This window comes from Bombyx mori, chromosome 9, assembly GCF_030269925.1.
Source record: "Bombyx mori chromosome 9, ASM3026992v2".
Classification (NCBI taxonomy): Eukaryota; Metazoa; Arthropoda; class Insecta; order Lepidoptera; family Bombycidae; genus Bombyx; species Bombyx mori.
This window is the reverse complement of record NC_085115.1, coordinates 10,858,787-10,886,519: the sequence shown is the minus strand read 5'-3', so window position 1 is coordinate 10,886,519 and position 27,733 is coordinate 10,858,787. Positions and strand designations below refer to the sequence as shown.

Here is a 27,733-nt window from a genome sequence, read left to right as displayed (position 1 = left end):
GTTTCAATGGTATCACATAACCACTGTCGCATCTAAGGTACCACCTACCAAAGATCCCTAACACCAGCGCACGTACTATTTTCAGAGAAGTTATGGGTATTTTCTAGAAATTTTACAATAATCTTTTTTCATTGCCCTTGTAGGCAGACGAGCATACGGCCTACTTGATGGTGAGTGGTTACCGTCGCTTATGGACGTCAGCAATGCCAGGGGCAGAGCCAAACCACTGCTTACTGTTAAGCACTCTCCACCAGCCTAGTTTGAAGAAGGACACCGTGGAGGGGAGTTCATTCCAAAACCAGATGGTACGTGGCAAAAAAGATCTCTGGAAACGCACTGTGAATGAGCGCAGTGGCTCCAGGTAGTATGGATGAACTTTACTCAGGTGTCGGGCGGTGCGATGGTAAAAACGAGATGATGGGTTCATCTCAAACAATTCCTCAGAGCACTCTACAGATCTTATATCTACAGAACATTTCCAGATATATATTATTTCATGTACTACCAGGCTTTTGATAGAACTCAACTCCTCAGTGCTTCTGCAAGGATACGATACGTCACTGTGAAAGGTTTCTATGAACTGACAGTGGCTTGACCTCTCTTTTTTAACATGGTAAATATATCACATTCAATATTATCGTACGTTTTAATTATAATGTGTGCTTTTATAAATAAAATTATTTTCACAGAATATGACAATCGCCCATTGTATTTCTTTATCGGATACTATAATAAGTACCTACCGTTTTTTTAAGCACAGTTTTGTTTTGTATATTGTGAGATCTGGTTCGTAAGTTACTTTGTTGTTCAATACAAAATAGAGATGCATGTTTTAAAATATCAAAAGAGTAATTATGAAAAAATACAAATTATTAAGTCTCTTTTTTCAATACTCTAGCAGAAAGCATCGATTTTGAAAAGTCCAGTTATAACACAAAATTTTAATTAGCTTTAATTGATTAAGGATATTCATTCATTAAAGAAATATGTAGAAATGCACTTTACGTAAATACTACATGTTTTGTTTAACAGAGAAGATAACAATAGCCATATCCTACAAAAAATTCCAAGACTGAAGATTGAAGTCGTCGTGGTCTAAGGGGTAAGACTTCCGGTGCATTCGTGTTGAGTGATGCACCGGTATTCGATTTTCAGGCGGGTACCAATTTTTCTAATGAAATACGTACTCAACAAATGTTCACGATTGACTTCCACGGTGAAGGAATAACATCGTAAAATGAAAATCAAACCCGAAAAATTATAATTTGCGTAATGACTGGTGGTAGGACCTCTTGTGAGTCCGCACGGGTAGGTACCACCACCCTGCCTATTTCTACCGTGAAGCAGTACTTAATGCGTTTCGGTTTGAAGGGTGGGGCAGCCGTTGTAACTATACTGACACCTTAGAACTTATATATCAAGGTGGGTGGCGCATTTATGTTGTAGATGTCTATGGGCTCTAGTAACCACTTAACATTAGGTGGGCTGTGAGCTCGTCCACCTATCAAAGCAATAAAATAAAATTATTTTTAAACTAAGTCTTCCTTTCAGTTTAGCACTTACCCGACTTTGTAAATGCCTTGTTTAGGAACAATGCAGCTGACTTCTCTGTCATCATTATCTTGTTCTTCTTCGAATAGCTTGTGTGGATGCTCCTCAGGTGTCTTATGTTGGGCCAACTGACATTTTATTACAGCCTGGCCAGTGTAGTTTACAAGCTGAATTACAAAGACCAATGTTAATTTCAATTTGAGGCAAGCCTTAATTCTTATTCGGAATATTAATAATAACTAAGAATAAATCACATACGGTCATCTGGCCCTAATTTAGGATTCCCTGTGTTGTGGGTATTAGAGACTGACATACATTCCTATATACATTTAAATATGTACATATATAGATAGTAAACACCCAGACAATGAGCAAACAAACCTGTTCATCTAACAATGCTTGCCTGATACTGGAATCTAACCCACGACCCTAGATGCAACTGTCGGAGTAACTACTGCACCACAGAGTCAGTCCAATTTTAATTGACTAAAACGATTAACACAGCAATACAATTATTTTGAATGGTTTTGTAAAATTAATGTTCTTTATTTTAGGTGACAGGTAAATTATTTTAGGTAAATTTTAGATAGTTTTATTTTTAAGTGTCAAGAGTAAAATAATTTATCTGAGTGTTCTTCACTTATCTATTTTCAAATTAATCAACCATCTTCAAGTTGCTAAAAATGTAATTGAAATATTCCATTACATACTGGTCAAGCCAATAAAAGTATGTCAAAACAAATATCTTCCATACATGCACTAAATGATGTCACTTGACTTTTCAAAGTAATACAGATGGTAATTTTAGAGAAACTAAATGTTTTATTTAATTAAGGTTTTAAAATGAAAACAGGATCTGCAAGCTTTTTACAAATTGGTTATACTTAAATTAAACTTAAACTAAGTTAGTCAAAGCTTAATTACAACAAAGATTATACTATTGAAAATTGCCCTATTTTATGTAAATGCATTTTATTATAAACAAACCTCAACTGTAGGGTGAACTTTGTTCTTGTTTGTTGAAGATGACTTTCCGAGCAAACATCCATGTGTTCCAGCCATTTCACTAGCATAGCGAAATCTAAAGTAGTCCTGTGGCTGTTCAATTATGCGAAGAAACGGTCTGTTTCCTAAACAATAATCAATTTCCACATGAGAATAGTTTTAAGACTAGAACATTATTTTTGCTTTTAATTGAGAATATTTACATTAAACACAAAACCTTTAAATGTATTTTATGTAGTTGATTAGTGTAAGTACAAATGTAACATAAAAAAATACCCTTGAAAAATAATAATAAACTGATGATATTTGCCAAAGTAAAAATCAGCTAATAAGTAGAGTCGATGATTAGATAATTACTCTTCTATTACTTTAGAACCCCAAATTACTTCTTTTGATCTTAAATATTTGTATAGCTTCTTATATCATTTACTGCTAATAAAATAGTCCTTCACAGAAGTCTACAATCCCAGATAATTATTTAATTCAGAAATTAAAGCTTTTCACTTAACAATCAGTGATCCAAAAGCAAGCAAATCCTAGTGGACAGACAGTGATAATAAAAATACTATCTTGATTAATAAGGCAGGTGCCAATTGTTGTAATGAAATAAGTACTTAAAATATGTCCCCAATTGACATCCATGATAAAGGAATAATAACATTGTGTAATAAAAATCAAACCCATAAAAATGTAATTTGCATATATAATATACAAATGAGACAATAGACCTCAAGTCTCAAGGTGGGGAAAGGTAGCATTTGGGTTGTGATGACTATGGACTCATCACCTCTTAACATCAAGTGGGCGATGAGCCTCTTCACCTGCCTGGACAATAAAAAAAACTTCAATTACACATTTATTTTTCTTGAAGCTCCTCGAAGCTAACTTCATAGATACTAAGTGTATGATAAGGCTAATACTAACATTATTTATTATTGACTACTTACTCTTTGAGCCATTGTCTAGATATATTAGGTTGTTCAAATCTGGAGTCAACTGAGGTACTTGTTGAGAGGGTGAACAATAACTATAATAAGATTGTGGGGATCTGCTGGAAGAATCACTATCCTGATCACTGGCAGTTGTAGACATTTTTACTCTATTCCTTTTGCACTCACTTTCAATACCACAATACAATTTTTTTTGCAAACTTAATTTATGCTTTACTATATATCTTCTTTACGAACACAATATGAATTTTCAAATGAAAATAAACAATAAAAAAAACACTTTTTTCGGGTATGTTTATTTTACATTATTTGTATTCAAGTCATTTCAATGGGAAAAAAATACATGTTGATTGTAACATTATTAATTCAAAATTCAATAATTAGATAATTATTATTAATGAAGAATATTGTTGCAACGTAGATTCAACTGTAGCCGTAAAAGTGAATAGAAGTTAGCCGAAGTTGAAAAACTTGTAATCTACTTAAACATTGCACAGACTAAACACTAATTTGACATTATTATGACACGAACCAGTGCCATATCTGTCAAAAATATTTAAAAAAAGACTGGCAGTGTTGCAAGTGAACTCTAACAAAAGTCACCAAAAAAGGAATGTATTTTCTTGTAGAATTTAAAGTCTGCTTTATTTTTTACTCTTGTATTTCGATTTAAAAAAAAAATATTCGTCCAAAACGTTCGACCTACCTTCACTAGTACCTTTTCCTTTTTAGACGGACAAACAAGATCACATCCCTATTCGTCTTTAAAGGTTACCTAAGCGCACAGAAAAATAAAGTGAATGTCGCCGCTTAGCCTAAGACATCACAACTGTACAATAATACGACTATCGTGCCCTTCAAACATGAGTCAAAAAAAATTGTATTTACATTGTACGAATGTTTGCGCGCATGTGAGTGGCCGGCATTAAAGTACAGTACTTGTTGTTCTGGAAATGACTGGAAAAGGTGGAAAGGAAAATTCGAGATGTATGTATTCTCATGTTGTATTTGTTATTTTAGTTATGTGTTATTTGTTCTACACACACTTATCACTTTTTATTATTATTCTCATTATCCTCTCGCAGGTCTGCTGGAAGAGATTTCTTAAAGAAATAAGCAGTGCCTTTGTACATAATTTTCCTATTACTCTGTACTATGTCTTTTTTTCTGTATGTACATAAATAAAAAAAAAAAAAAATGTATTAATAATTTTGAACTAAAAATTAATTATGTTCTGAATAAAGGATGATCCTACTGATAGACTAAACGAAAATACTCCATAAAGTTTCAAATCTTTCTTTTCTTAAACAAGACTAAAAAAAATTTATGTGCTAAGGACAAAGTTTTGTAATAAAATTTAAAACCAGGCGTCCTTTTTTTTCGACCTGGGAGCCGAACCTCCTACGAGGTCCCCACGCATAAGGGGCTCGCGGGGTATGTGAGACTCAACGATCTGCATGGTGTTGTGAGCAGACCGCGGGCCCAAGGATTTTAGGCCCCAACCACTAAACGACTCCCCTGCACTCTCACACCCAACGATCGATCCCTTCCGAGTTCAGAACCCGGATGAGGTAGGGGGGTTACCGCGGTCAACACTACAACCAGACGGCGCGGCGCGGCTCACCCCAAGGACGCCCAGCCGACGGAGCCTTCGAGGCGAATCGAAGGCTGTGAAACGTCGGCCGTCTCGGTACGGCAGCCCGTCAGGCCGCCCAGACGGTGCCGCTGGTGTCCCGGAATACCCCGCTGGACCAGAACCAGCCTGCCAGGTCGGGAAAAATGGTTAAAACCAGGCGTCCTACCCTGCAGGCCAGGACGACTTTAAAACTTGCTTTGTTAAACATCCTATTTAATTCTTACGATACATGCTTTATAGAAAAATTACTAAAGTAAAGAAGACGGCATATCTTAAGCGTTGTGCAAAACGAACTTTTTTGTAGTGCTATAGAGAGTACATCTTTTGAAGTGCGGTGTGGCTCACAATAGCACCACTTCATCTTTTCCCATGGTTGTTGCAAAAGACGACTAAGCGACAATATTCCGCAGGTTTACCTGAGTGTTGTACTAGCTTTTTGCGATCACTAGCCGTATTTATTGATGGTAGAGAAAATTTTAAGCCCACACGGACGGACACCACAATTCTGCCTATTTCTGCTTCGAAGTAATTTTGCATTCCGGTTTGCAGGGTGAGACAGCCGTTAAACGATACATGTAACAAGATAGGTGACGGTGCTCACGTGAGATATCTATGGGCTACGTTTAACATTTTAGATCGGGTAGGCCGTGAAATCGTTTATTGAGCAATGCAAGAAATACATTTTTCTTTCCCTTTGTCTTTTTTTTCAGACACCACATTCATTCGATACCAAAACAATAACTTAAACAATTTATGCAGTTGCTCTTGAAATTTCCCAACTTCGTGGCACTTTTTTCGCGACGTCTTCATATTTGCTACAATGATGCAATGATGTCATCACTTTATAGGCACAGCATTTATTGACTCGGAGCGGGGAAAGAACCGTATCAATGACTCACAGTAATTCCCCGCGCAATCTAGGTAAATCAAGGTTTCAATTTTTGTTTCACTCGTGTTATATCTTTTACCAATTACATAATACTAAATCTATTTATATATCATAGATCTCCTAACTTTTTATGCTTTATTTTTCTCGAAGTAAAACTGTCACCTAATAAAAAGATCCGTAACCTTGGTACAGAATAGAGGGTCACATTAGACTGCATTAGACTGCAAATGATTTTTTATTTTCACAATTAGGAACCTACACATAATTACATACATTACATACATTATGAAAATGGTCCAATATATGCACTTCATAAGCAATGATTAGTAAAGATTCTTTGTAGGTAAATGGGAAAATAATATTATAATCCTAAAGCAAAATAAAGTTGTGAACACTTTTGTGTGTTCACAACTTTATTTAGTAGCGCATCTAATTGAGAGCAGTGAAAGCTTACGTTTGGCAGAATCTTTTTAGTACATATTCCAATTTTTGATTGAAATATGCTGTTTAATTGAATCTTGTAAATTGCATTTGTCAGAATATATCAAAGATCGGCGGATACTTTGTGCAATATGACATGCTGATAGAGTGATAAAAAAGATTAGTGTGATAACATTCGTATACTTTCTAGGCTATTAGGATCCTCAAATGGAGTAGCAAAATTACTTATTACACGCATCAGGTTAACTAATATAAAGGTGTTTTAACCGCCTATGGACGTTAATGTTGTAGATTTTTTAAACTATTTGAAAAAACAAATGTATGTGGCGGTAGTCATTAAAACACAAGATATTTCACAGGTGCCTGAACCTGGCTTGCGGCATTTTCAAGATAAGCTTACATTTATACAGGTTCCCCAGAAGAACGTTCGGACCATAGATAATACACTTAATATTTTAGGTTCAGACAGTCGGTCTACCGAGCAATTTCAACCGCTCGATGGAAGATCTTCCCTCCGTCGTTAAGCCTCCCAAACTGGTGATCCATTAAAGCGGCGAATAAAGCTTTTTTTAAGGCTGCGTATATATAGTACATCCATTACACAAAAGTAAAGTTAATGATAATAATAAGAAATTATTCTGCACGTACTTAAGTTGGTGCTGTGGCGTGGCCATTTTTTAGCAAATTCTTTAATCAATTACCTACGGACTTCCGTTTTGTTGCGTTCTTTAATGTTAACAAGTGACGTGAGGACGTATTGACTCCCCACCTCAAAATAATTCATACACTCAAACGCAAAAGTGTTGTTCTATGAACTATTTGCATAATAACTTATGGCTTATTTCTCTCGCGAAACGGTCATTAGTTCCGATTTGATGAGTGGAACAGTCTTTATAATCTACACTTGAGATTAGTGATGTCTATGACCTAATGCATCCAATAGTGCAATAAAATGTTATGACTAAAAAGGTAGGCAGTGGAATTCACGGGTTGATGTCCATGGGATCTGCTGATACAGCTTAATATCTACCTTAATATGGAGCGGCCCAGCGGTTAGTGAATTTATAGCAATAAAAAATAAAAGAGATTTATTAAAATAAAAATATATGTATTACAATATATTTTTTCACATTACATCACTTATCACTACGATAACAAAAGTAGATTCAATATTTCAAGCTAACTGAAGCTGATCATTTTCTCGTTATTGTTAACAACAATGACGCAATCCAATTTAATTGTATAGAAGAGATAAATATATTGTTGTTATATTACAAAAAATTCATTTGATTAGCGTCTTTGCAGTATAAACATGATTTTATTTGTAAACTTAATTCAGTTATCACCTTTGTTATCAGTTAATAATATAATAACTAAATCCTTAAAAATATAATATTCGATTTAAAAAATGGAATGATGAATTCATGGCAAAACAATCGCTTTTCTTCATTTGTTAATCAAATCCAATTAATACATTACTATGACAATAGAGCTATGGATGTTTTAAAAATCTTATGTTAAAAACAATAGACTATTTTTATTAGGTAAGTCATTTCATAGATAATGTATTTAGGCGTTTGTTTTTTTCTCCGTGACATTTTGTCATCTTTCATCAATCACAAATGCTAATATAAATTGGCGCCATAAATAATTTTTGCATCAATGGTGGAAAAGACGCAAGTTAGTATGCGCGAGCGCTATTTTGTGTTCGTTGCACGCTTCGATGACTTCTTGATCGTTGTTCGAACCAGACGGACTGCCGATGTATTCCACGCCGCACTATAAAAACAAAAACAAAAATACGAACGATAAGTTATTTTGAAAGTGATAACACGTCAGAACCATATGACAGTCTTTATGTAAAGAACAACACAAGTGCAGGGAATAACATTCAAAATCGTACAAGTTAACATAACATATCGCATGATAGTCACGCATGTACCTTTGAACTTTGGACGTATTGATGAAATTTTACTATATCAAAACAAAAATTGAATTGAATGCACGTGACTAGGAGATGTATGGAAATTGTAGTGCAAGGTAGAGGGGGAAGAGGTGGACCGAAATAGGCATGGATGGAGTGTGTGAATGACGATATGAGAGAGGAGTGAGTGTTGAGATTACGGCTGATAGAAGAGAATGGAAGAGAAAAATTAGCTGTGTCGACCCCGCCTAGTGGGAGAAGGTGGAAAAAAGAAGAGGCATACATCTATATATATAAAAATGAATTGCTGTTCATTAGTGTCGCTAAAACTCGAGAACGGCTGGACCGATTTGGCTCATTTTGTCTTGAATTATTTGTGGAAGTTCAGAGAAGGTTTAAAAGGTAGATAAATATGAAAATCCTCGGAATTAAATAAAAATAACAATTTTGTTTTTCGTTTGATGTGTCCCCCGTCGGACGGATTCCTTTTGTTTGTTTTATGTTTATTTTATACAAAAGTTTAGGTCTATTATTTCTCGATTGAGGCACTACGAAGTCTGCCGGGTCAGCTAGTACATATATGTGTTCACGGATGGATATTACATTTTTTTGGACGCGGACCGAGCGGCGATTTGCGGAACTCTGTGGCCGAAGATGTTAAAAACATTCCTTATACCAGAGAGTTGTATATTGATCTTCGCCAGTAATGTTAAGGCCTTCATTTTAAATGAACTACCAAAACAAAAGTTTCCTTAATATTTCTTCCTTTCCCTTTGTATATGAAATTATAATCAGTATTGTATGTTTATATTGTAACCTGCACAGCTCGGTCGATGTTGTCTCTGAACGGGAAGAAAGCGTCGGAAGCGAGGGCCACTTTATCCATCTTCTTGATCCATTCCTCGCGTTGGGAGTCCGTGAATAGGGCTGGTGGTTTGCCTTCGAACAACGTGTCCCATTGTTCTAATGGCAAATCAGATCCTGAAATTATTGTTATTGTTAATTTGAGGATATGTTATTCATGTTTGATTTTTTATTTTACTATTTACAAAGTACAGTAAGGACAGATGATAGTTATGATTTCAGTAAAAATATAGATGCATATGTTATCGATATTTCAATTTATTCATCAATGACCAATTATATAATTGAATATACAATTTCTAAAAGGGCACATGTCGCATATGTTGTCAAATATGTTTTTACCATTTATTATATTTTCCATATACATGTAGTTTTGAGGCTTACCTACACCCTTTTATAATTATTCCAGTAATTTTCAATTGCTAATTAACACTAAAATATATCTCAAAAGTTAATATTTTAAATTTTACACTGCTTTACAAAATAATCAGTTCTTTTCATTTCCTGAACATTTTACATTTTCAGAGATGTCCTACCACCAGTAAAAAATGATCGTGATGATCGCAACGGGGCGGGATCTACTAACCGACAGTTCCGTTGACGTAGTTGTCGATGGCGTTGGCCTGCACCGCGCGCGTGACGCCCTGCCTGAACCTCATGGCGAGCACGCTGGGGTGTCGGCGCAGCCACCACAGCGCCGCCTTGCCCCCCGCCAGCCGCGTGCAGTGGATGCGCGACTGCTGCCCCGCACCGATGCCGATCACCTAGGTTCAACACCATGATTTAGTAGCATGAGAGAGAGAGAGAGAGAGAGAGAGAGAGAGAGAGAGAGAGAGAGAGAGAGAGAGAGAGAGAGAGAGAGAGAGAGAGAGAGAGAGAGAGAGAGAGAGAGAGAGAGAGAGAGAGAGAGAGAGAGAGAGAGAGAGAGAGAGAGAGAGAGAGAGAGAGAGAGAGAGAGAGAGAGAGAGAGAGAGAGAGAGAGAGAGAGAGAGAGAGAGAGAGAGAGAGAGAGAGAGATGCCTTGCTTTAATTTATATTCTTATTTTTATGAAAAATAATAAAATGAAATGGAGATGATTAATTTGAGACATTAATCAACTGGGATGAAATTAAATGAAATGAGATGAGATGATATGGGATGAAGTACAATCTCAGTAAAATGGTGGTCTTTATTTTGAAAAATTAAAATAAAATTTATTTTGATGATGAGACAGCAGAGCAAAGTGACAAATCCCGGATCTTTTTTCGCTTTAGACGTCAAATAATGAGGCAAATATTAGTTTTATTAATATTTTTGCACACCTGTCCATCACGGGCGAAGCAGACCGAGTTACTCTGAGTGTATTTTAGAGCAATGGTCGCCACGATGAGGTCCCTCACGGCGTTCGATGGCAAATCCTTCTTGGTGGTCACGACGTTCTTGAAAAGTTCAGCGGTGATCTTCGCGTCGTTACGTTTTTGCTCCAATGTTAAACCGAAGATGGTCTTTTGCTCCATGAGACTCGGTTCGTAAGTGGGATCGATCTAAGAACAAAACAGATTTTTTGGTTGAACAGATGAATTTGATATTGTTCATTTTCCTTTACATGCGATAGACAGCGGCTTGGCTCAGCCCCTGGCATTGCTGAAGTCCATGTGCGACGGTAACCACTCACTATCAGGTGACTTTTTTTTTTATTGGTTAGATGGGTGGACGAGCTCACAGCCCACCTGGTGTTAAGTGATTACTGGAGCCCATAGACATCTGAAATGTAAATGCGCCACCCACCTTGAGATATAAGTTCTAAGGTCTCAGTCTAGTTACAACGGCTGCCCCACCCTTCAAGCCGAAACGCATTACCGCTTCACGGCAGAAACAGGCGGGGTGGTTGTACCTATCCGTGCGGACTCACAAGAGGTCCTACCACCAGTGATTTCGCAAATTATAATTTTGCGGGTTTGATTTTTATTACACGATGTTATTCCTTCGCCGTGGAAGTCAATCGTGAACATTTGTTAAGTAAGTATTTCATTAGAAAAATTGGTACCCGCCTGCGGGATTCGAATACCGGTGCATCGCTACATACGAATGCACCGGACGTCTTATCCTTTAGGCCACGATGACTTCAAAACTACTTATTAAGTTACTCCATCGTACAATAACTCTGATTAAGAAATGCAAATACGCAGACCTTTAAAACACAGTAGTTCCCGCCCTTTTTCTTGCTGAGTAGTTTGAGTGCTTCGGGCGAGTATCCCGGCGCGATGACGCCGTCGGACACCTCCCTGGAGATGATGGTGGCGGTGCTGACGTCACAGGGGTCGGAGAGCGCCACGAAGTCCCCGAAGGAGCTCATGCGGTCGGCGCCGCGAGCCCGCGCGTACGCGCACGCCAGCGCGCTTAGTTCGCCCGCCACCATGCACACCGCCGCCTGCGCACCACAACGCACTTATAGTATACTAGCGGCCCGCTCTGGCCCCGCTCGGGTCTTTAACAAAAACTTCAACGATATATTTTGATGTTGTTCTATTTTTTTAAATAAAATAACACTTATTGCAGCATAACTATAATAGTTAGACATATGCTGTCGCGACACTTTTTGTAAATAATAATGTGGTCTACAAAGTCGTAGTACATTATTTTATTCTATCATCAATAGTTTTCGTATGGCACGCGATGTAGAATATTTTAGGTATTTTTTACACCTTGGTTTATATTATTGGAGTTTTAGTAAGGATCCCTATTTTTTTTTTCAAAAAAGATTACCGCCTCCGTCATTCGGGAATAGTGTATTTCCAAACAGTGAAACAATTTTTCTACTCGATTCACTAGTTTCGCAGCCTATTCAATACAAAGAAACAAACAAATCTTTCCACTTTATAATTAGTAGTATAGATATAGATAATTAGTATAGATATAGATTTAATTGTATTATTTGCTTAGACTTTTTTCGGTTTCTTAAATAATCTTGCTTAAACAGGTATTGTTAAATTGTCGAGATCTAAACTACCAGTTGCTTAACTATTCAATATTATTTACTACCTCTTCATCCGTGAGTGGCAAGCCCACGGCAGCTCCGGCAGGGGACACGTGCTTGAAGCTAGCCGCAGCAGGGAGGCTCAGCGCTTCCTTCAGCTCCTTGACGAGCTGCCAGGCGTTCAGCGCGTCGCACAGGTTGATAAATCCAGGCGCACCGTTCAGTGTCGTGATCGGCAAGCTGTCTCTGGTCGTGAATACCTGGGCCGGCTTCTGATGTGGGTTCATACCTGCCAGCGTGGAAAGCAATCTCGTTCTGTTCAAGTTTTTACTAGATTTACGCTATGTTTTGGTGTAGGTAATTGTCACAAAATACTTCTTAAAAGAAATATGTTTATGGTGGTCTGGTGGTCGGACGTATTGTGGTCTGCAAAGCGGTAATGCGCTGCAGTTTTTCGAATAGTGCTGTTATTCAAATACTTAACAGTGATGGCCTACACAACAGTATTAGATATCCAGGTCTTTCCCTGGTTACATCAGTTTTTTTTTTTTTTTTTTATTGCTTCGATGAGTGGACGAGCTCACAGCCCACCTGGTGTTAAGTGGTTACTGGAGCCCATAGACATCTACAACGTAAATGCGCCACCCATCTTGAGATATAAGTTCTAAGGTCTCAATTATAGTTACAACGGCTGCCCCACCCTTCAAACCAAAACGCATTACTGCTTCACGGCAGAAATAGGCAGGGTGGTGGTACCTACCCGTGCGGACTCACAAGAGGTCCTACCACCAGTAATTACGCAGATTATAATTTTGCGGGTTTCATTTTTATTACACTACTAGCGACCCGCCCTCGCTTCGCTTCGGAAACATTAAAACACATATGAAACCAAAAAAATAAAAAATAAAAATTAAAAAAAAAGTAGCCTATGTTCATCAGGGACAATGTCGGCTTCTAATGGAAAAAGAATTTTTCAAATCGGTCCAGTAGTTTCGGAGCCTATTCGAAACAAACAAACAAACAAATCTTTCCTCTTTATAATATTAGTATAGATGTTATTCCTTCACCGTGAAATCAATCGTGAACATTTGTTGAGTACGTATTTCATTAGAAAAATTGGTACCCGCCTGCGGGATTCGAACACCGGTACATCGCTCAACACGAATGCACCGGACGTCTTATCCGTTAGGCCACGATGACTTCAAAAAAATATAATAAATATGATAAAATAATATGATAAAAACTATTCCATGCTGATCCAGGTATGTAAGTATGTAAAGTATCTTTGTATGATTCGCATAGCCCCCTAAGTTATCAGCTTAAGTAGGAAAAAAATTGATCAGTCATCCAAATTCGTTAGGGCATTTCTGTATGATAGAGTAACTAACAATGAATATTGTGGTTTGTATTAATACAGTTTATTCTATAAGTAGTTGCTCTGTCTAAATTTCAATGAACTTGTATTCTGGTAAAGCTGGAAAGTCTTCTGAGCCCAATACCACAAAACAACTTTTTTCTACATCACTTGTCAATTTTTCTGTCCTTGTGTCTTAAATCAAATCAAATACGATTTCAAAATATTGAAATTGGTCCAACGAATCCCAAGCCGGCTTACAATGAACAACATTAAATTTTATTTATTCATATATGCATACTGCAAGTCTACATAAATATGCTTCAGGGATGGATACATTTAAGAATAATTTTATACCGTATCTTAAGGTCAGTTGGGCTTGCCCGGGCGAGTATTGCTTGCGGAAGTAGTCCGATATGGCGAGGTCATAGTCCGAAGTATGAGTGAACGCCTTCAGGGCTAATCTCTGCCTGTAATTAATGACACATTTATTATTACGTATTGGTACATTGATAAGGTCCGGAGAAGAATGCCGTAGGGTCGCATCACAACGAGACTGAAACCCAGCATAGATTTTAAGAGATACCTTGTTATGGCTTGCCCTAGTTTTGCATACTTTGACATAGCATATGATTTAGTATGTTTTTGACATACTGTTTAGATTGATATAATAAAGCTTCTTCAGTGAAATTTAACCAGTTTAAAGTTTAGTTTACACGTTTATAACAGTATTTGTAAGAATAATAATCTTCTATATTATTATGCAAACAGTAGCTACGGTAAGTGTGCCTCAACATTTATACACAAGTAATATTTTGTGTTATAATCTAATATACAATCTAATCAATCTGTACAATCTAATATACTAATGTATATCATGATAAATAACAAACATGAAATTTTGCAAATCAATGGTCGACCCTTTTTTTAACTCATGTGTTAGGGAAACTCATGTGTTAGGCAATCTATATCTTAAATAATTCAGGGTATACTTCATGAATGTGTACCTGGTTTTCGCATCAGCCTCCTTAAGCAAGGCAAGACGTTTCCGAAATTATACAATTGAGTAATTAAAAACTACAATCAGTGTACAGGTCAATCGGTAGGCAGCGGCTTGGCTCTGCCCCTGGCATTGCTGAAGTCCATGGATGACGGTAACCACTCACCATCAGGTGGACCGTATGCTCCACTGCGTACAAGGGCAATAAAAAAAAATATTCCTCCCTCACCTTGTGCCCAAAGTCGTCTGATGATGTTTGTTCTCTTTGATTTCTTTGACTACAGCATCGTAGTCGGCCGGGTCACAGACGACGGTGACCCGGTCGTGGTTCTTGGCTGCTGCGCGCAGGAGGGTCACGCCGCCGATGTCGATGTTCTCGACCGCGTCCGCCACGGTCACGTCCGGCTTAGATACCGTCTGGACGAACGGGTACAGGTTACAGACCACCACGCTTATCATCTCGTACTTCTGACGTTTCATGTCTTCCTGGTCAGAGTCGGATAATCTGAAACAAAAAAATACACGTATCAATGCTTTTCTATTAAGCGCTCTAACAATAGTAGCAAAGCAAGTCGGGTTGGCTGACTAGTCATCAACAAATGTTGATTCATTTCGATTGAAATCGGTACAACCGTTTAGGAAATATATTATTACATTTTTTCGCTACCTATGCTGACAGCCTTGAGGCTACTTCAGCTTTACCCTAACGTGTAGGTGAGCTCACGGGGCTCAACCCGGAAGTTTTTCTAACACTGGCCATGGCAAGAGCAGTGCTTCACAGAATCTACCACTGGGATCGGAAGCGCGACCCACTGAGAAGATTCAGCGAGAAACTCAGTGGGCTGTCTCTATGGCTTAATTTACCCGTCGAACTTCGATCGCAAGCGACGGGTTCGGCGAGGACGGTGACCGAACATACATATACGTCGCCTTTTCATATATCCTATTTCTGCAGCGAAGAATGTATTTCAATTTTCAATCTAAAACACTAGACACAACAATACAATTGGGACTTGGAACTCAGACCACAAGTTTACGAGAAAAAAAATTCACAAAAGAGGATAGTATTCTGTACCATGTATTATGAATGTGTTAACGGCTTGCACCGTCTTTTATCTACAGTACAGAAAAATTAATTAGTCGACTGTAAATCATCAGTCTTAAAATCCCAAATTATACAAGAATTATGAATAGAATTGAATTATGCGGGCTTCGTGTGTCACTAATCAGGTGTAGCTCTGCTGAAATACCCAGATAATAATACTGTATTCTTTGTAACTGAAACATTTGACGAATTATTTGAATATATCATATGCAGTTTGCTATTAGGTTGTAAATCATGTTTCAGTTTGGATATTGAACAATCCTTACCGAGCTAAGATCCCAGCATGTACCGCTGGATGTAAAGTTTTCACCCGACCTCCGAGCATCTCCGGTGCTCTCGTGATGTCCGACACATCTTGAACTGTGAGGCCGGCGTTCCGAAGCGCCGTGGCGGTACCGCCACTGGCAATCAACTGCAGGCCACATTCCGACAGGCTCTTTGCTAACGAGAGTAGACCCGTCTTGTCTGAAACGCTGAGAAGAGCTGTGCCGGAACACATATTTTAGTATCGACATTTGTTTTCGTAGTCATTTATGTTGTAGGACTTTGCGGACTGTTAATACTATTGCAATTTTTTCTACTGAAATCATATGCTCCTAGTTCAAGAGTAGGATAACTATTATTTCAATGCTAGTATGTAAGATAAAATGCAGAGTATACCTACTCGTAGCGAGCGGGGCAACTATACCGGTGTTCAAATTCAAGTTATCAATTTTTCCAATGAGATACGTACTTAACTCATGTTCACGAATGAACTTGCACTAGAATGAATATTAACATGTATTGTAATATAAATTAAATCGGCATAAATTATAATTTGCGTAATTACAATACAATTGAGAGATAGACTTCAAATCTCAATTTGGGTAACCACTTAACATCGGGTGGGTGGCGAGCTCGTTCGCACATCAAGGCTATTAAGAAAAAGGACGATACAAGTCTGTATGCTAGTGCTAGTGCTGTGGCTTCTAGTTATTGCTTAACATGGCAACCTATCAATTCGTGTTTATCGACGGTAAGAATCAAAACCACTAAAAGACTTTTAAACAAAACTGAAACCCCTTAAAAAAATACGTAAAAGGAATTAGTAATATAGGGTAATGACCGTTTACATTAGCCTAGGTTTTACGCCTTAAAATTTTAAAAGTGGGATAGTCAGCAGCGTTTTTGGTGGCGACTCTGATATATACATAAGGGGTCCAATAACCACTTTATGCCAAGTGTTTAATATGCGAAACAATAATTGTATTAAAATTTAATTTAAGGAAAGGTAGGTAATGAAAAATTCCGTCACATATTTTACCATTGCTAAAATCTGTAATATAATATATAAAAAAATACTACCTAGTTTTCCATTTGACGCCATGTTCTGTTTGCTCAAGCACTACTGTGTAACTGACTTGAACTTGGGTTGACTGGGGGCGATAAGCGGTTATTGTAGTCAGAGATATTCTTGACCTCATCCAGGGGTTCCTGATAACAAAATATTAATTTTATTCGTAATAGTCGCAGGGTTGTGAAATTTATTTTATCAGAATTCTCAGTTTCATTTTAAATTATACTTAGAAAAATACTACCGTTTTTGAGTATTATAGTATTCATGTAGGCATCTGTAACTGTTAAGACTCTGGAGAGAGAAAACTCAAAATGTGCACTATGATGAAAAGGGACCCCTCTGCACCAGGCAACACGTTGTCGGTTACTCTTGACAGAGCTGTCGTGGTCATGTGGAATCCTTGTTCCTTATAGCCAGGCAATACATACAAGTCGAAATCATATTTTAGAATAATGCTAGTGACAAAGACAACCCTATTGCGACAGAAACAGAAAGCTATGATGAAAACAATCAAGATATTGCCTATTTATATGGAAACAACAAAACGCAATTCAAAACAAGTCAATTATCTTGGACGTAAATCATATGATAAAAATGAGTAAACAAAAATAATTATCTTTTTTTTAAATATATTTTTGTATACTTGTACAAGTACTAGCAAGTAAGTGCCTTATTTTCTGTGTCTTTGTTGGCATATGACCCCGTGATGTTGAGTGGTCACCGTCGCTCATTGACTTACGATTACATGCTGGTGGTAGATTCTGCAAAGCACTGCTCTAGCTAGGGCTAGTGTTGACCAATTCACTCAGGTCGAGCCTCACCTACCGGTCCACATGTAACTGGAATAGCCCCTTATGCTACCAGCATATAGGTAGAAAAAAAAAACAAAGATAGCAATTCTGGGGCACAGCTAAACCACGGCATACAATTACGTTTAAAACCTATTGAAATCGTTTCTTAGAAAAGTATATTTTAAACAAAGTATATTATAAGTATGTATTATTAACAATTATTTAATGCTATGACAATCTAATGGTCAACCTAGTTGAATCATAGCCAAACTGTGACGTGAAATAGATAATATTTTTATGTGATGAGTTCAGTGTTTAAATTTCGTAATATTCAAATTAGTTCCATGACAGAGGCAAAGGTCAATGTTACAAAGGTAACATAATTATTTAACATTGTTTTATGGTGGAGTCAGTAACAGTCTTTGAATCCCTAAATGGGAATGTGAATTGAATGGTTGCTTGGAAAAAATAAGGCATCAAATGTATGATTATTATTATATTAATGGTTATGAATAGATTATGTGCAGGACTGTAGTCCAACCTAAGTAGGTTGGATTACACAAAGCCCTTTCACCAGTAATCATAGAATGATAGATAGTTAAGTGAAGAAATTTCAATAGAATCTACAAGTGAAGGAATTAGTTTTTATTATTTTATTGATGTTCAAGAAAATGTACTTACTATACACATATTTTATTATATTATTACAGTAAAATAAACCAAAAGTAATGTTATATTAGAAAGTTACACCTTTTTCTCAACATAAGTTCAATTAATCCCACCGTGCTAAGATTGGTGATATTTATTTATTTATTATTAACATTATGATAGCTTGATATATTATTAGCCTGGTGTGTGAATAGTGACAAGGCAGCAAATCTGAGTACATTAGTTCTTACAGTTTGAACCAGTGACAAGTTTGGGACGTGTTGCACCATGATATTCCTATTTGGAACACTGAGCACAATCAACACCTCAGGATGTTGCAATGGAATAAATAGTAAGAAATCTAGTATTCATCAGTTTTCATAAGTTGTAACTGTAATTGAAACTATTTTAGGGTTTAATCTCACATTTTTATTGTCATTATACTTTTACTGACATTTTGACTACTTTACTTTCTATGGTCACAGACTGGGTAAAACTAGTGTTTGCTTCTGGCCAAAATTAACACTTATTTGAAATTAATATAAGTTAGACTAGCTCTCATTTGGTTAACCTTGTTAGGTTATGCTGACATAGCCTCTCAAAGCTATCAGCGTAGGTAGGAAAAAGAAAACTTGGTTAACAGAAATTACTCTCTAAGGTGGTCCGCAGTTAGCTAAACCTAACCAGCAGCTAACCTAACAACTCAGGTAGTCCTTCAAACCGAGCCCGATGCTGATTATGTATTATCACAGAAGTTTAAGTTATTTTCCAGAATCAGTTTACAATAATTAAATCTATTTGGTCAAGTGTTTACAAAATTAAACATATCCAAATCACAACATGTGTATACCTAATTAGGTACACAAATATTTCGAACTAACCTGAGTTTTGATATATTTCTTTAAAATATAAACAATGAAATTAAATATATCTTATAAGGTTTTTAACATCAGTAACTGAACGAAGAACTGTTTTTTTTTTTTTGCTGAATAGGGATTAAGCAATGTATTGCTTCACAGCTCAATAAACAAAAAATAGAAATAAAAAAAACAAAATTAAATCAGCAGAGGAAGACGGAAACATTTTTTTTTTGGTACAATTTTTCCTTGTTAGGAAAGGCAAGGGGATCTAAGCCCATACAGCCTTGTCTGCTCTATATATTCTCTGAAAGAAGACGTAAACACAAATTAAGTTCAGTTTTTTTAAGGGATTTTATGACCTGGTAACGAAGATATTTAGGTCAAGTCTTATTTTAATTAAAATGAAAACTTTTTAAGATAAAAATGATATTATGAAATGAGATGAAGTTGATTATTAAGAAACATGGCATGAAATGAAATGAGATGAGATGATATGGGATGAAATATAATATCAGTAAAATGGTGGTCAAGCACTGAGACTTTTTCAGTGGCGATTTAAATGTGTATAACGGTGATTTATTAACTGTGTAGTATTTGCGAAAATGTGGGAAAATGAAACAAAGCCGCTGTACGTAGCTTCTCAGAACCTTCCAAAAAGTCCATTGAAAAACTCTCAGTAAATAGCCGCATTTTATTGAGATTATATTTCATCCCATATTATCTCATTTCATTTCATTTAATTACATCTCAATCGATTAAGGTATGGAATTAAATAAATTCATTTTATTTCGCTCCATATCATTTTTCATGAAAGATAATTATGATAAGATATAAGATTAGGATGTATGGTGTGATACCTTCGCCTATTCACTTGGAAAAATGGAACTACTGTCATTTTGTGAATAAATAATAATGTGAACCCACGTGAACTTTGTAAAAAAAAGTTTGTCTGAAGCCCGATCAAGAAACATTGTGAATGTTAATATAGGTTAACTAAATAAGTAAAATTCATTAGAGCCTGTATCCACTCTGGAAAAAACAATATTCCAATCAAAACAGAACGCTTGTTCTGAAGATAGCGTAGCGAGATATGTTAATTTTAGTTTAAAATAACTAACTTTAATAGAAGGTATGTCTGAACTAGTAGATACTAAACCTCCAGGCAAGAGTTGGCGTGAAATAAACAAAGAAAGGAAGTCACTAAAACGCAAGCGTAACGAAGAGAAAATTATCAAACGCGAGAAAAGGGTTGCCTTGGAAAAGGAAGTCCAAGATAAGGCTAAAGAAGAAGAAGAGCGCGAGAAGAAGTGTTTAGAAATTTCTACTGTTAGTATAGCTGTCCCCAGTTCTATATTAGAAAATGCTCAATCTGCAGAGCTACGTACTTATCTTGCTGGACAAATAGCCAGGGCGGCCTGTGTCTTTTGCGTCGATGAAGTAATAGTCTATGATGACATAGGTGAAAAATTAAATACAAAAAAATCTAAATTAGAGGATTCTGATGGTGTGAAAGTGGCTAGAAAGAGTTGTGTACAGTTAGCACGTATACTCCAGTACTTGGAATGTCCACAATACTTAAGAAAGCACTTTTTTCCAATACATAAAGATCTCCAGTTTGCAGGTCTACTCAATCCATTGGATGCTCCACATCATTTGAGACAGACAAATGATTTTAAATTCAGGTATGTTTATATGATGTATGATGGACGTCTGGTGAAGTGGTAAGTGACATGGTCACTACACAAGGGGGTCGCGGGTTCGAAACCCGCCAAGGGAAGATATTTGTATGATAAATATAAAATGTCTTTTCCAGGGTTATTGATGTATATTAAATATATGTACGTGTATGAAAAAAATCTTACATTTGTTTCCGTTATCTTGTACCTGTAACACAAGTCCTTTATGAACTTAACACGGGACCAGTAAATGTGGCGTGATTGTTAATAAATACTTATTTATATTTGTCAAATGAACAGTAATAGTTTTTGTTCTAATTTTTATAGTTAAGTGAACTTTAAACTTTTCAGGGAAGGCATTACTATGAATAAGAAAGTGAAACCCGGTAAAGGATCGCAAGTGAATGTTGGATTGTTGCAGGATGTATCAACTGATAAATTACTAAATCCTGGTATGAGAGTTACAGTTAGAATGCTGCCTGCATTAAAAAATGGCAAGAAACTAAAAGGGAAGATTGTTAGTTTAACAACACCAAGGGCAGAGACAGGTGTTTATTGGGGTTATACTGTAAGGATTGCTAGTACATTGAGCCAAGTTTTCACTCAGTGTCCATACAAAGATGGGTAGGCATATTGAATTGTTTTTGTTTTATCATAACTTGATAGTTTTAATAATCATTGTGGATTATTAGAGAGTAAAACTAATTAAATCTGAAATTGCTTTTTTAACGTTACAGCATTATATTAGTGCTAGGGTGTCTTGTCAGCCCACATACACATGTAGGTAACACCACCCTACCTATTTCTAATGTGTACTAGTGTTGTATTATAAAACAGACTTAGAGCTTATGTCTTAAGGTGGGTGGTAGCATTTACGTTGATGATGGCTCTATTAACCACCCAACACCCTGTGGGCTAAGACCTTGTTTACCCACTAAGCAAGATAAAACTGTTCACATCTAGGGATGGCATTAAAATTTTGTGTGGGTCAAAATTATTTGATTATATTATTATCCTATTAAGTTTTCTATCATTTTATAAAATTGTTTGCAACTACTCAATTAGTACTATTGAATTTATTACTTTAAGCAGTAACAAGTAACCAAAAGTAAAGTTGAGACTGACTAACATTACAAAAAGTCTTAGTTTATTGTTGGATCAAACTCAAACACAATAGAACCCTGAAATTTCTAAGTGTCAAGAGGTTTCAAGTTAAAATCTAGCTCATGCAATGTAGAAAATACTTTAGTGCAAATGTAATCTCATAAAGTGTACTGAATTGCAATTGTGATGTAAAATTTGAAATGTGAATCTGAAATTATAGATATTTTTAAAATATTTTTTTATACTTGTAACACAGAAGCCACAGTCAGGGTTTGTGTCCAAGCTACAACACAGTTCTTAATGTTTTTATAGTAATTAATTCCAATTTTCGTTTTTTTCTTTTCAATTAAAAAAGTTGAAATAAGAGAACTGACATCATGTTTCATAATATGCTTTTAACCTCAAGGATTCTTTACTACCATTAGATAAAATAAGCCTAATAATATATAATAATATATTATTAAATATCCAATTCATAATATATAACCAATACAGCTTTTCACCCTTTTATCTCACCTTTTTAATATTATTTATCATCTACTATTTTAAGTACTACAGCTCTATATTATACTTTTATTGGTTAATTTTATATTGTAATTTATTTGTAGATATGATGTTACAATAGGCACGTCTGACAGAGGATTATCAATTGACACATTACCTGATAAAGAAGTCAAATACAATCATGTTTTGATAGTTTTTGGTGGACTACATGGAATAGAAGCAGCATTGGAAAGTGATGAGCAATTAAAAGTAAATGATGCAAGTTTGTTATTCAATCATTATGTCAATGTATTACCGTCTCAAGGATCAAGGACAATTCGAACAGAGGAAGCTATATTGATAGCTTTATCAGGATTAAGAAATAAATTGCAGGCAAATAATGAACCAATGGTGTTTAAAGGTTCTGGCATTGCTCTTAGTTCTGCATTCCCTAACTTCAAACCAGATTCTGATCATTCTGGTGCAGAAAATAATGTAGATTTAAGCAGGTTTGATTAAAATTGCTTTAGTAAGTAGTGATTTTTTTTATTTTGACCCTGAAATTCAAAATTTGGAAGACTTTAAACCCTTGGAATGCATGAACTTGTGGTGTTGTCGCTTATAGTATTATTTGTTTATTGCATCCTGTACAGTACTTCGTAGTAATTTTATAGTAGCAGCTTGGTCTGCTGATCCAATTATGGCTGTCCCTGAGACTATCATGTTGGCTCCTGCCTGCAATGAATTTATCAAAATACACACCACTGTACTGCAGTTAACATTTAAGATAATCCACAAAAATTAAGCTGGTTTTATTCTGTGTTATAGGGCTGGGCTTGCTCTGGGAAATTGTTTGGGATAATCTTGTCATGTCCTTTTTGACTTCACTAGACAACCACTATAGTAACCTTCATCCATACTACCTAGAAATACTGCCTTCATCTAGTGCTTTGTTTTTTATCAGATCAGTGAGATTGTTTGAACAAAGACCTCCAACCTAACTTCATTCATGCCACCTTCAAGTTGTTATTATGTTGTAAGCAGGTGTCTGGCCTACACGTCTACCACTACTTTGTTTATTATTACTGAGAAGCAATAATGCATTACAAGTTTTAAGCCACAGTTGCAATATGATTGTGACTTCAGTCTATAGGAATCATTACTGACTAACATCAGAGTATATGCCATGGATACAGCTGCAGGGGACTTTGTTGTTTATCAGTGTGCTGAGTCTCACAGATGTGTCCACACCTAGGGGTGTCACGGTTGTGTGGGACTTGATGGTCGGCAGTTGTTGGGAGCAGACTGCAGGAGCAAAGATGTTTGTTTTTTTTTATTGCTTAAAAGGTTGGACGAGCTCACAGCCCACCTGGTGTTAAGTGGTTATTGGAGTTCATATACATCTACAAACGTAAATGCCACCACCCACCTTAAGATATGACTTCTAAGGTCTCAGTATAGTTACAACGGCTGCCCTACCCTACCCGAAATAAGCGAGATAGTGGTACCTCCTACCCGTGCGGACTCACAAAATATCCTACCACCAGTAATTACGCAAATTTTAATTTTGCGGGTTTATTTTTACACGATGTTATTCCTTCACCGTGGAAGTCAACCGTGAACATTTCTTAAGTACGTTTTTTAGTACAAAAATTGGTACCCGCCAGCGGGATTCGAACACCAGTGTATCGCTAGATACGAATGCACCGGACGTCTTATCCTTTAAGCCATGATGACTTAAAAAAATTTTTAGGGCCCTACTCACCTAACTACTCCCTCCAATCTCTACCTGGGATGAGAATCCGAGCAGAGTACGGGGTTCCCGCGGTTAACGCTACAAACCAATTCGCGCGTCTCTACCCAATGATTTGCAACCGAAGTAAATTGTCCCTTAGAAATAAGGTGGCACTCTACAAAACTTGCATACGCCCCGTCATGGCCTATGCAAGTGTAGTGTTCGCTCACGCGGCCCCCACGAATTTTAACCCACTACAAGTCATTCAATCCCGTTTTTGCAGGATAGTCGTCGGAGCCCCGTGATTCGTCAAAAACGTCGACCTCCATGATGATCTGGAGTTAGAGTCCATCAATAAGTATCTACAGTCGGCATCGATGCGCCACTTCGACAACGCGGCACAACACGAGAACCCCCTTATCGTGGCCGCCGGTAACTAAATTCCCGATCCTGCGGACAGAATGGCAAGCAGTCGAGGTCGCCCAAAACACGTCATTTCGGATCCTCCCGATCCACTAAGGGTATTTTTAGGTACCTCAAGCACCAGTCATCGTTCCCGTCGAACACGTCGCTTGCGACGAAGGGCTCGACGAGTAAATTGACCCACAGACACAGCCCACTGAGTTTCTCGCCGGATCTTCTCAGTTGATCGCGTTTCCGACCCGGTGGTAGATTCTGCGAAGCACGGCTCTTGCTAGGGTTCGTGTTAGTAACGTCGTCAGGTTTGAGTCCCGTGAGCTCACCTACTAGTTAAGGTTACGCTGAAATAGCCTCTCAAGGCTATCAGCTTAGGTACGAGAAAAAAAATCAATTTGCAATGCCTGGGATGCTCGACAGATCGGTTCTCGAGGAAATAGTCGATGACCCTACGTCGGTTGTCTCGGCATGATAACTCATCAGGCCGCCTCAGGTAGTGCTGCTGTTGTCCCGGAATACCCCTCCAGACATGGACTACCCTACGCGGTCGGAACGCGATACCTCTTCAACCGGTTGCTCTTGCGTCATAATGCAGAGCGCTAGAGCGCGGCGGCGAGGGATTGGTGTGGAGAGGGATGAAACTTTCCCTTTCACGTTCTGTCGTCTCCTTCTACAAGATGGTGGACTCGCAGAAGTCAAGCATGGACCTCTCAGGATCCATGAGCCATGGGTGGTCCTAGGGCCTGAGCTCAATATGAATTGTTTTGCATAACAAATCACCCAACCAAATGCAGAAATATTAATATATATTAATCAATTGATTCTCTAGCTTTTATATGTTATTAGGTTTGATACTTACATTGGCACAGCAATTTATTGTTGATGGCCCTACACCACCATCTACTTCAATATCCAGTAATGGGTAATTCTCTCTTAAATATTGCACTTTGGCCATTTGATTCTCCATAAACTTCTGGCCACCAAACCCTGGTTCAACGGTCATTATTAAGACCATGTCTGATATAGAAATATATTTTTCAACTTCAGAAACAGGAGTTCCAGGCTTTATTGCAACTCCTACCTGGAATTTTAATATTAATCCTTTTAAAAATTTGATACCCATTTGTTTGGTTGGTTTAGAAAATAATCTACCTTCATTCCGTGCTCTCTAACTTTTCTGCACACTTCTATTACATCTTTGACAGGTTCTATATGAAATGTGTATTGATTGACTCCAGCATCAGCCATTGGTGTTATCCACTGAAACAAATTGTAGTATCAATTATAAACTATTGCTAAACATTCGACTATTTAATGATTCCTAGTATATTTGTAATATATTCTTTTACTTGATGTCTTAATAGTGACTCTTGAGTGTAATTTCATAATTCAATAAACTAAGAGATTTTTCTATTTTCTAAAACCTATGGAGCTATTTTTACCAGTAAATTTTAAGAGTAAAATACAGCACAGTGAGAATTTTTGTCTGATTTGTTTTTTAATGGCAGTGGTCAGAATAAAGAAGTTAGGCCTTCCTAACTTCTGACCTAAACTCTGACTAAAATTGCAGCATATTTAAAATAATCAAGTTCGAATCCGAATCAGTGTCTGGAAATATATGGGTGCTCTTTAAAGATCATCACAACTTATGGTAAGCATGCAAAGTACACATTCAAACATTGTGGATGTTTGATTATGCAAGAATAAGTAATTGAAAATAATTTAATAAAGTGGTACATAGACTTACTTGCTCTGGTTTCTCAACCATCATGTGAGTTTCAAAAAAGGCATCTTTTATTTTTCCTCGAAGGCACTTCACTACAGGGTGACCAAAGGTTAAGTTAGGTACAAACTGACCATCCATTACATCTAAATGTAAATAATCTGCTCCATTATCAAGCAACTTTTGAGATTCTTCATATAATTGAGATAAATCAGCATTGAGAATTGAAGGTCCAATAAGCGCTTTTAAATGACGAGTCATCTTTGTTTTAGATCTTATTTTTCTTCTGAAGAATTTCAAGTCTTAGAATTCCCAAAAGTTCGACTTGGGTTGAGTCAAGTCATCAACAAACTCTTAAATCTAATGTAATAAAAATATAGGTTAGTTTATTGAAACAACTTCACTCATATGTGATTTTGTTATCAATGCTATCATATCAATAGTGTGGTAGTAGTAGTTTTATTTTTCCAAATGGAAAAGCAAAGGTATCACAACATACAGCGTAATCTTTTATATTATTATAATATATATTTTTATTTAATATGAAATGAAATGAAGAATTTGAGACATTAATCAACTGGGATGAAATTGAATGATATGGGATGAAATATAATCTCAGTAAAATGGTGGTCGTTTACTGAAATTTTTTTAGTGGACTTTTTGGAGGATCCCGAGAAGTTACGTTCAACGGCTTTGTTTCATTTTCCCACATTTGTGCACTATCTCAGATACTAAACATTTAATAAACCACCGTTATTATGCATTTAAACCCAAAGAAACACTACAACAAAATAAAACAAATCACACAACTTCACTCCTCGCTTTCCTCCAAAAAGTCTGTGTGTTAGTTAGCTAGTCAGGTCATAGGTATTGTCACACAGTAAAAACTTTTCTTTTAGAATGCTGGCCACAAAAAAGTTTATTGATTTCGAATTTCGAATTGTTCATGACAATAAAAATGTATTGTATATGTAAATGTATATATATGTACATTTAGAATTTTACTCATTTTTAAATATGGAGTGGACGCTTAAAGAAGACCGTGTTGCAGTTATTGCGTTGCATCGTTGCGGTTACGCGCCAATTAAAATTTTTAACATACTAAAAAATTTGAATATAACCAAAAGATTCGTTTATCGTACCATCAAACGATACAATGAAGACTCTAGTGTAGATGACAGGTCAAGAAGTGGTCGCCCTCGGTCTGTTAGGACTCCAGCAGTGATAAAAGCTGTGAAGGCGCGAATTCAAAGAAATCCCAAACGTAAGCAGAAACTGTTGGCC

General features: G+C 36.7%; 4 protein-coding genes and 2 long non-coding RNA genes across 14 annotated transcripts in view; 3 read left to right on the top strand and 3 right to left on the bottom strand.

The window, feature by feature from the left end:
- Rel (relish) overlaps positions 1 to 4,107 on the bottom strand; it is a 52,055-nt gene extending 47,948 nt beyond the window's left edge. For 2 of the 4 annotated variants that reach the window (XR_009973759.1, XM_038012673.2), the window contains exons 1-3: positions 3,504 to 4,107; positions 2,539 to 2,681; positions 1,564 to 1,718 (exon numbers count right to left, since the gene is read on the bottom strand). Coding sequence is in view for 3 of the 4 variants with exons in the window: in XM_038012673.2 (XP_037868601.1) it covers positions 1,564 to 1,718; positions 2,539 to 2,681; positions 3,504 to 3,648 (443 nt within the window). In the remaining variant the exon portion in view is untranslated. 4 annotated transcript variants of the gene reach the window in all.
- LOC134199376 (uncharacterized) lies at positions 216 to 10,200 on the top strand. Its single transcript, XR_009973857.1, has 3 exons — positions 216 to 790; positions 1,033 to 1,102; positions 9,786 to 10,200. It is a non-coding gene; the product is annotated as an uncharacterized LOC134199376 (long non-coding RNA).
- Positions 4,225 to 8,336, top strand: LOC110386066 (uncharacterized). Its single transcript, XR_002431318.3, has 3 exons — positions 4,225 to 4,493; positions 4,592 to 6,063; positions 6,832 to 8,336. It is a non-coding gene; the product is annotated as an uncharacterized LOC110386066 (long non-coding RNA).
- LOC101741082 (bifunctional purine biosynthesis protein ATIC) lies at positions 7,560 to 19,577 on the bottom strand. Of its 4 annotated transcripts, none has more exons than XM_004931060.4 (11): positions 19,333 to 19,577; positions 17,021 to 17,149; positions 15,943 to 16,159; positions 14,801 to 15,076; positions 13,929 to 14,041; positions 12,283 to 12,506; positions 11,432 to 11,671; positions 10,563 to 10,784; positions 9,847 to 10,024; positions 9,214 to 9,377; positions 7,560 to 8,251 (listed from the first exon to the last, which is right to left on the bottom strand). In XM_004931060.4, exons 2-11 carry the CDS (start codon positions 17,040 to 17,042, stop codon positions 8,132 to 8,134), a joined length of 1,776 nt encoding a protein of 591 aa, XP_004931117.1. In that variant the 5' UTR covers positions 17,043 to 17,149; positions 19,333 to 19,577; the 3' UTR covers positions 7,560 to 8,131. The 4 variants fall into 4 exon arrangements, with proteins under 4 accessions (XP_004931117.1, XP_062526098.1, XP_021206910.1 ...); XM_062670114.1 differs by having other exon boundaries at positions 17,254 to 19,529; XM_021351235.2 differs by lacking the exon at positions 19,333 to 19,577 and adding an exon at positions 19,147 to 19,324.
- Positions 19,578 to 20,177: 600 nt separating this feature from the next.
- Positions 20,178 to 23,110, top strand: LOC101741225 (putative methyltransferase C9orf114). Its single transcript, XM_004931061.4, has 3 exons — positions 20,178 to 20,993; positions 21,339 to 21,611; positions 22,700 to 23,110. Exons 1-3 carry the CDS (start codon positions 20,443 to 20,445, stop codon positions 23,091 to 23,093), a joined length of 1,218 nt encoding a protein of 405 aa, XP_004931118.1. The 5' UTR covers positions 20,178 to 20,442; the 3' UTR covers positions 23,094 to 23,110.
- LOC101741451 (ribulose-phosphate 3-epimerase) lies at positions 23,100 to 27,063 on the bottom strand. Of its 3 annotated transcripts, none has more exons than XM_062670119.1 (5): positions 26,474 to 27,063; positions 25,879 to 25,986; positions 25,586 to 25,807; positions 24,845 to 24,984; positions 23,100 to 23,309 (listed from the first exon to the last, which is right to left on the bottom strand). In XM_062670119.1, exons 1-5 carry the CDS (start codon positions 26,708 to 26,710, stop codon positions 23,294 to 23,296), a joined length of 723 nt encoding a protein of 240 aa, XP_062526103.1. In that variant the 5' UTR covers positions 26,711 to 27,063; the 3' UTR covers positions 23,100 to 23,293. The 3 variants fall into 3 exon arrangements, with proteins under 3 accessions (XP_062526103.1, XP_004931120.1, XP_062526102.1); XM_062670118.1 differs by lacking the exon at positions 23,100 to 23,309 and adding an exon at positions 23,543 to 23,879; XM_004931063.3 differs by lacking the exon at positions 24,845 to 24,984.
- Positions 27,064 to 27,733: the final 670 nt, after the last annotated feature.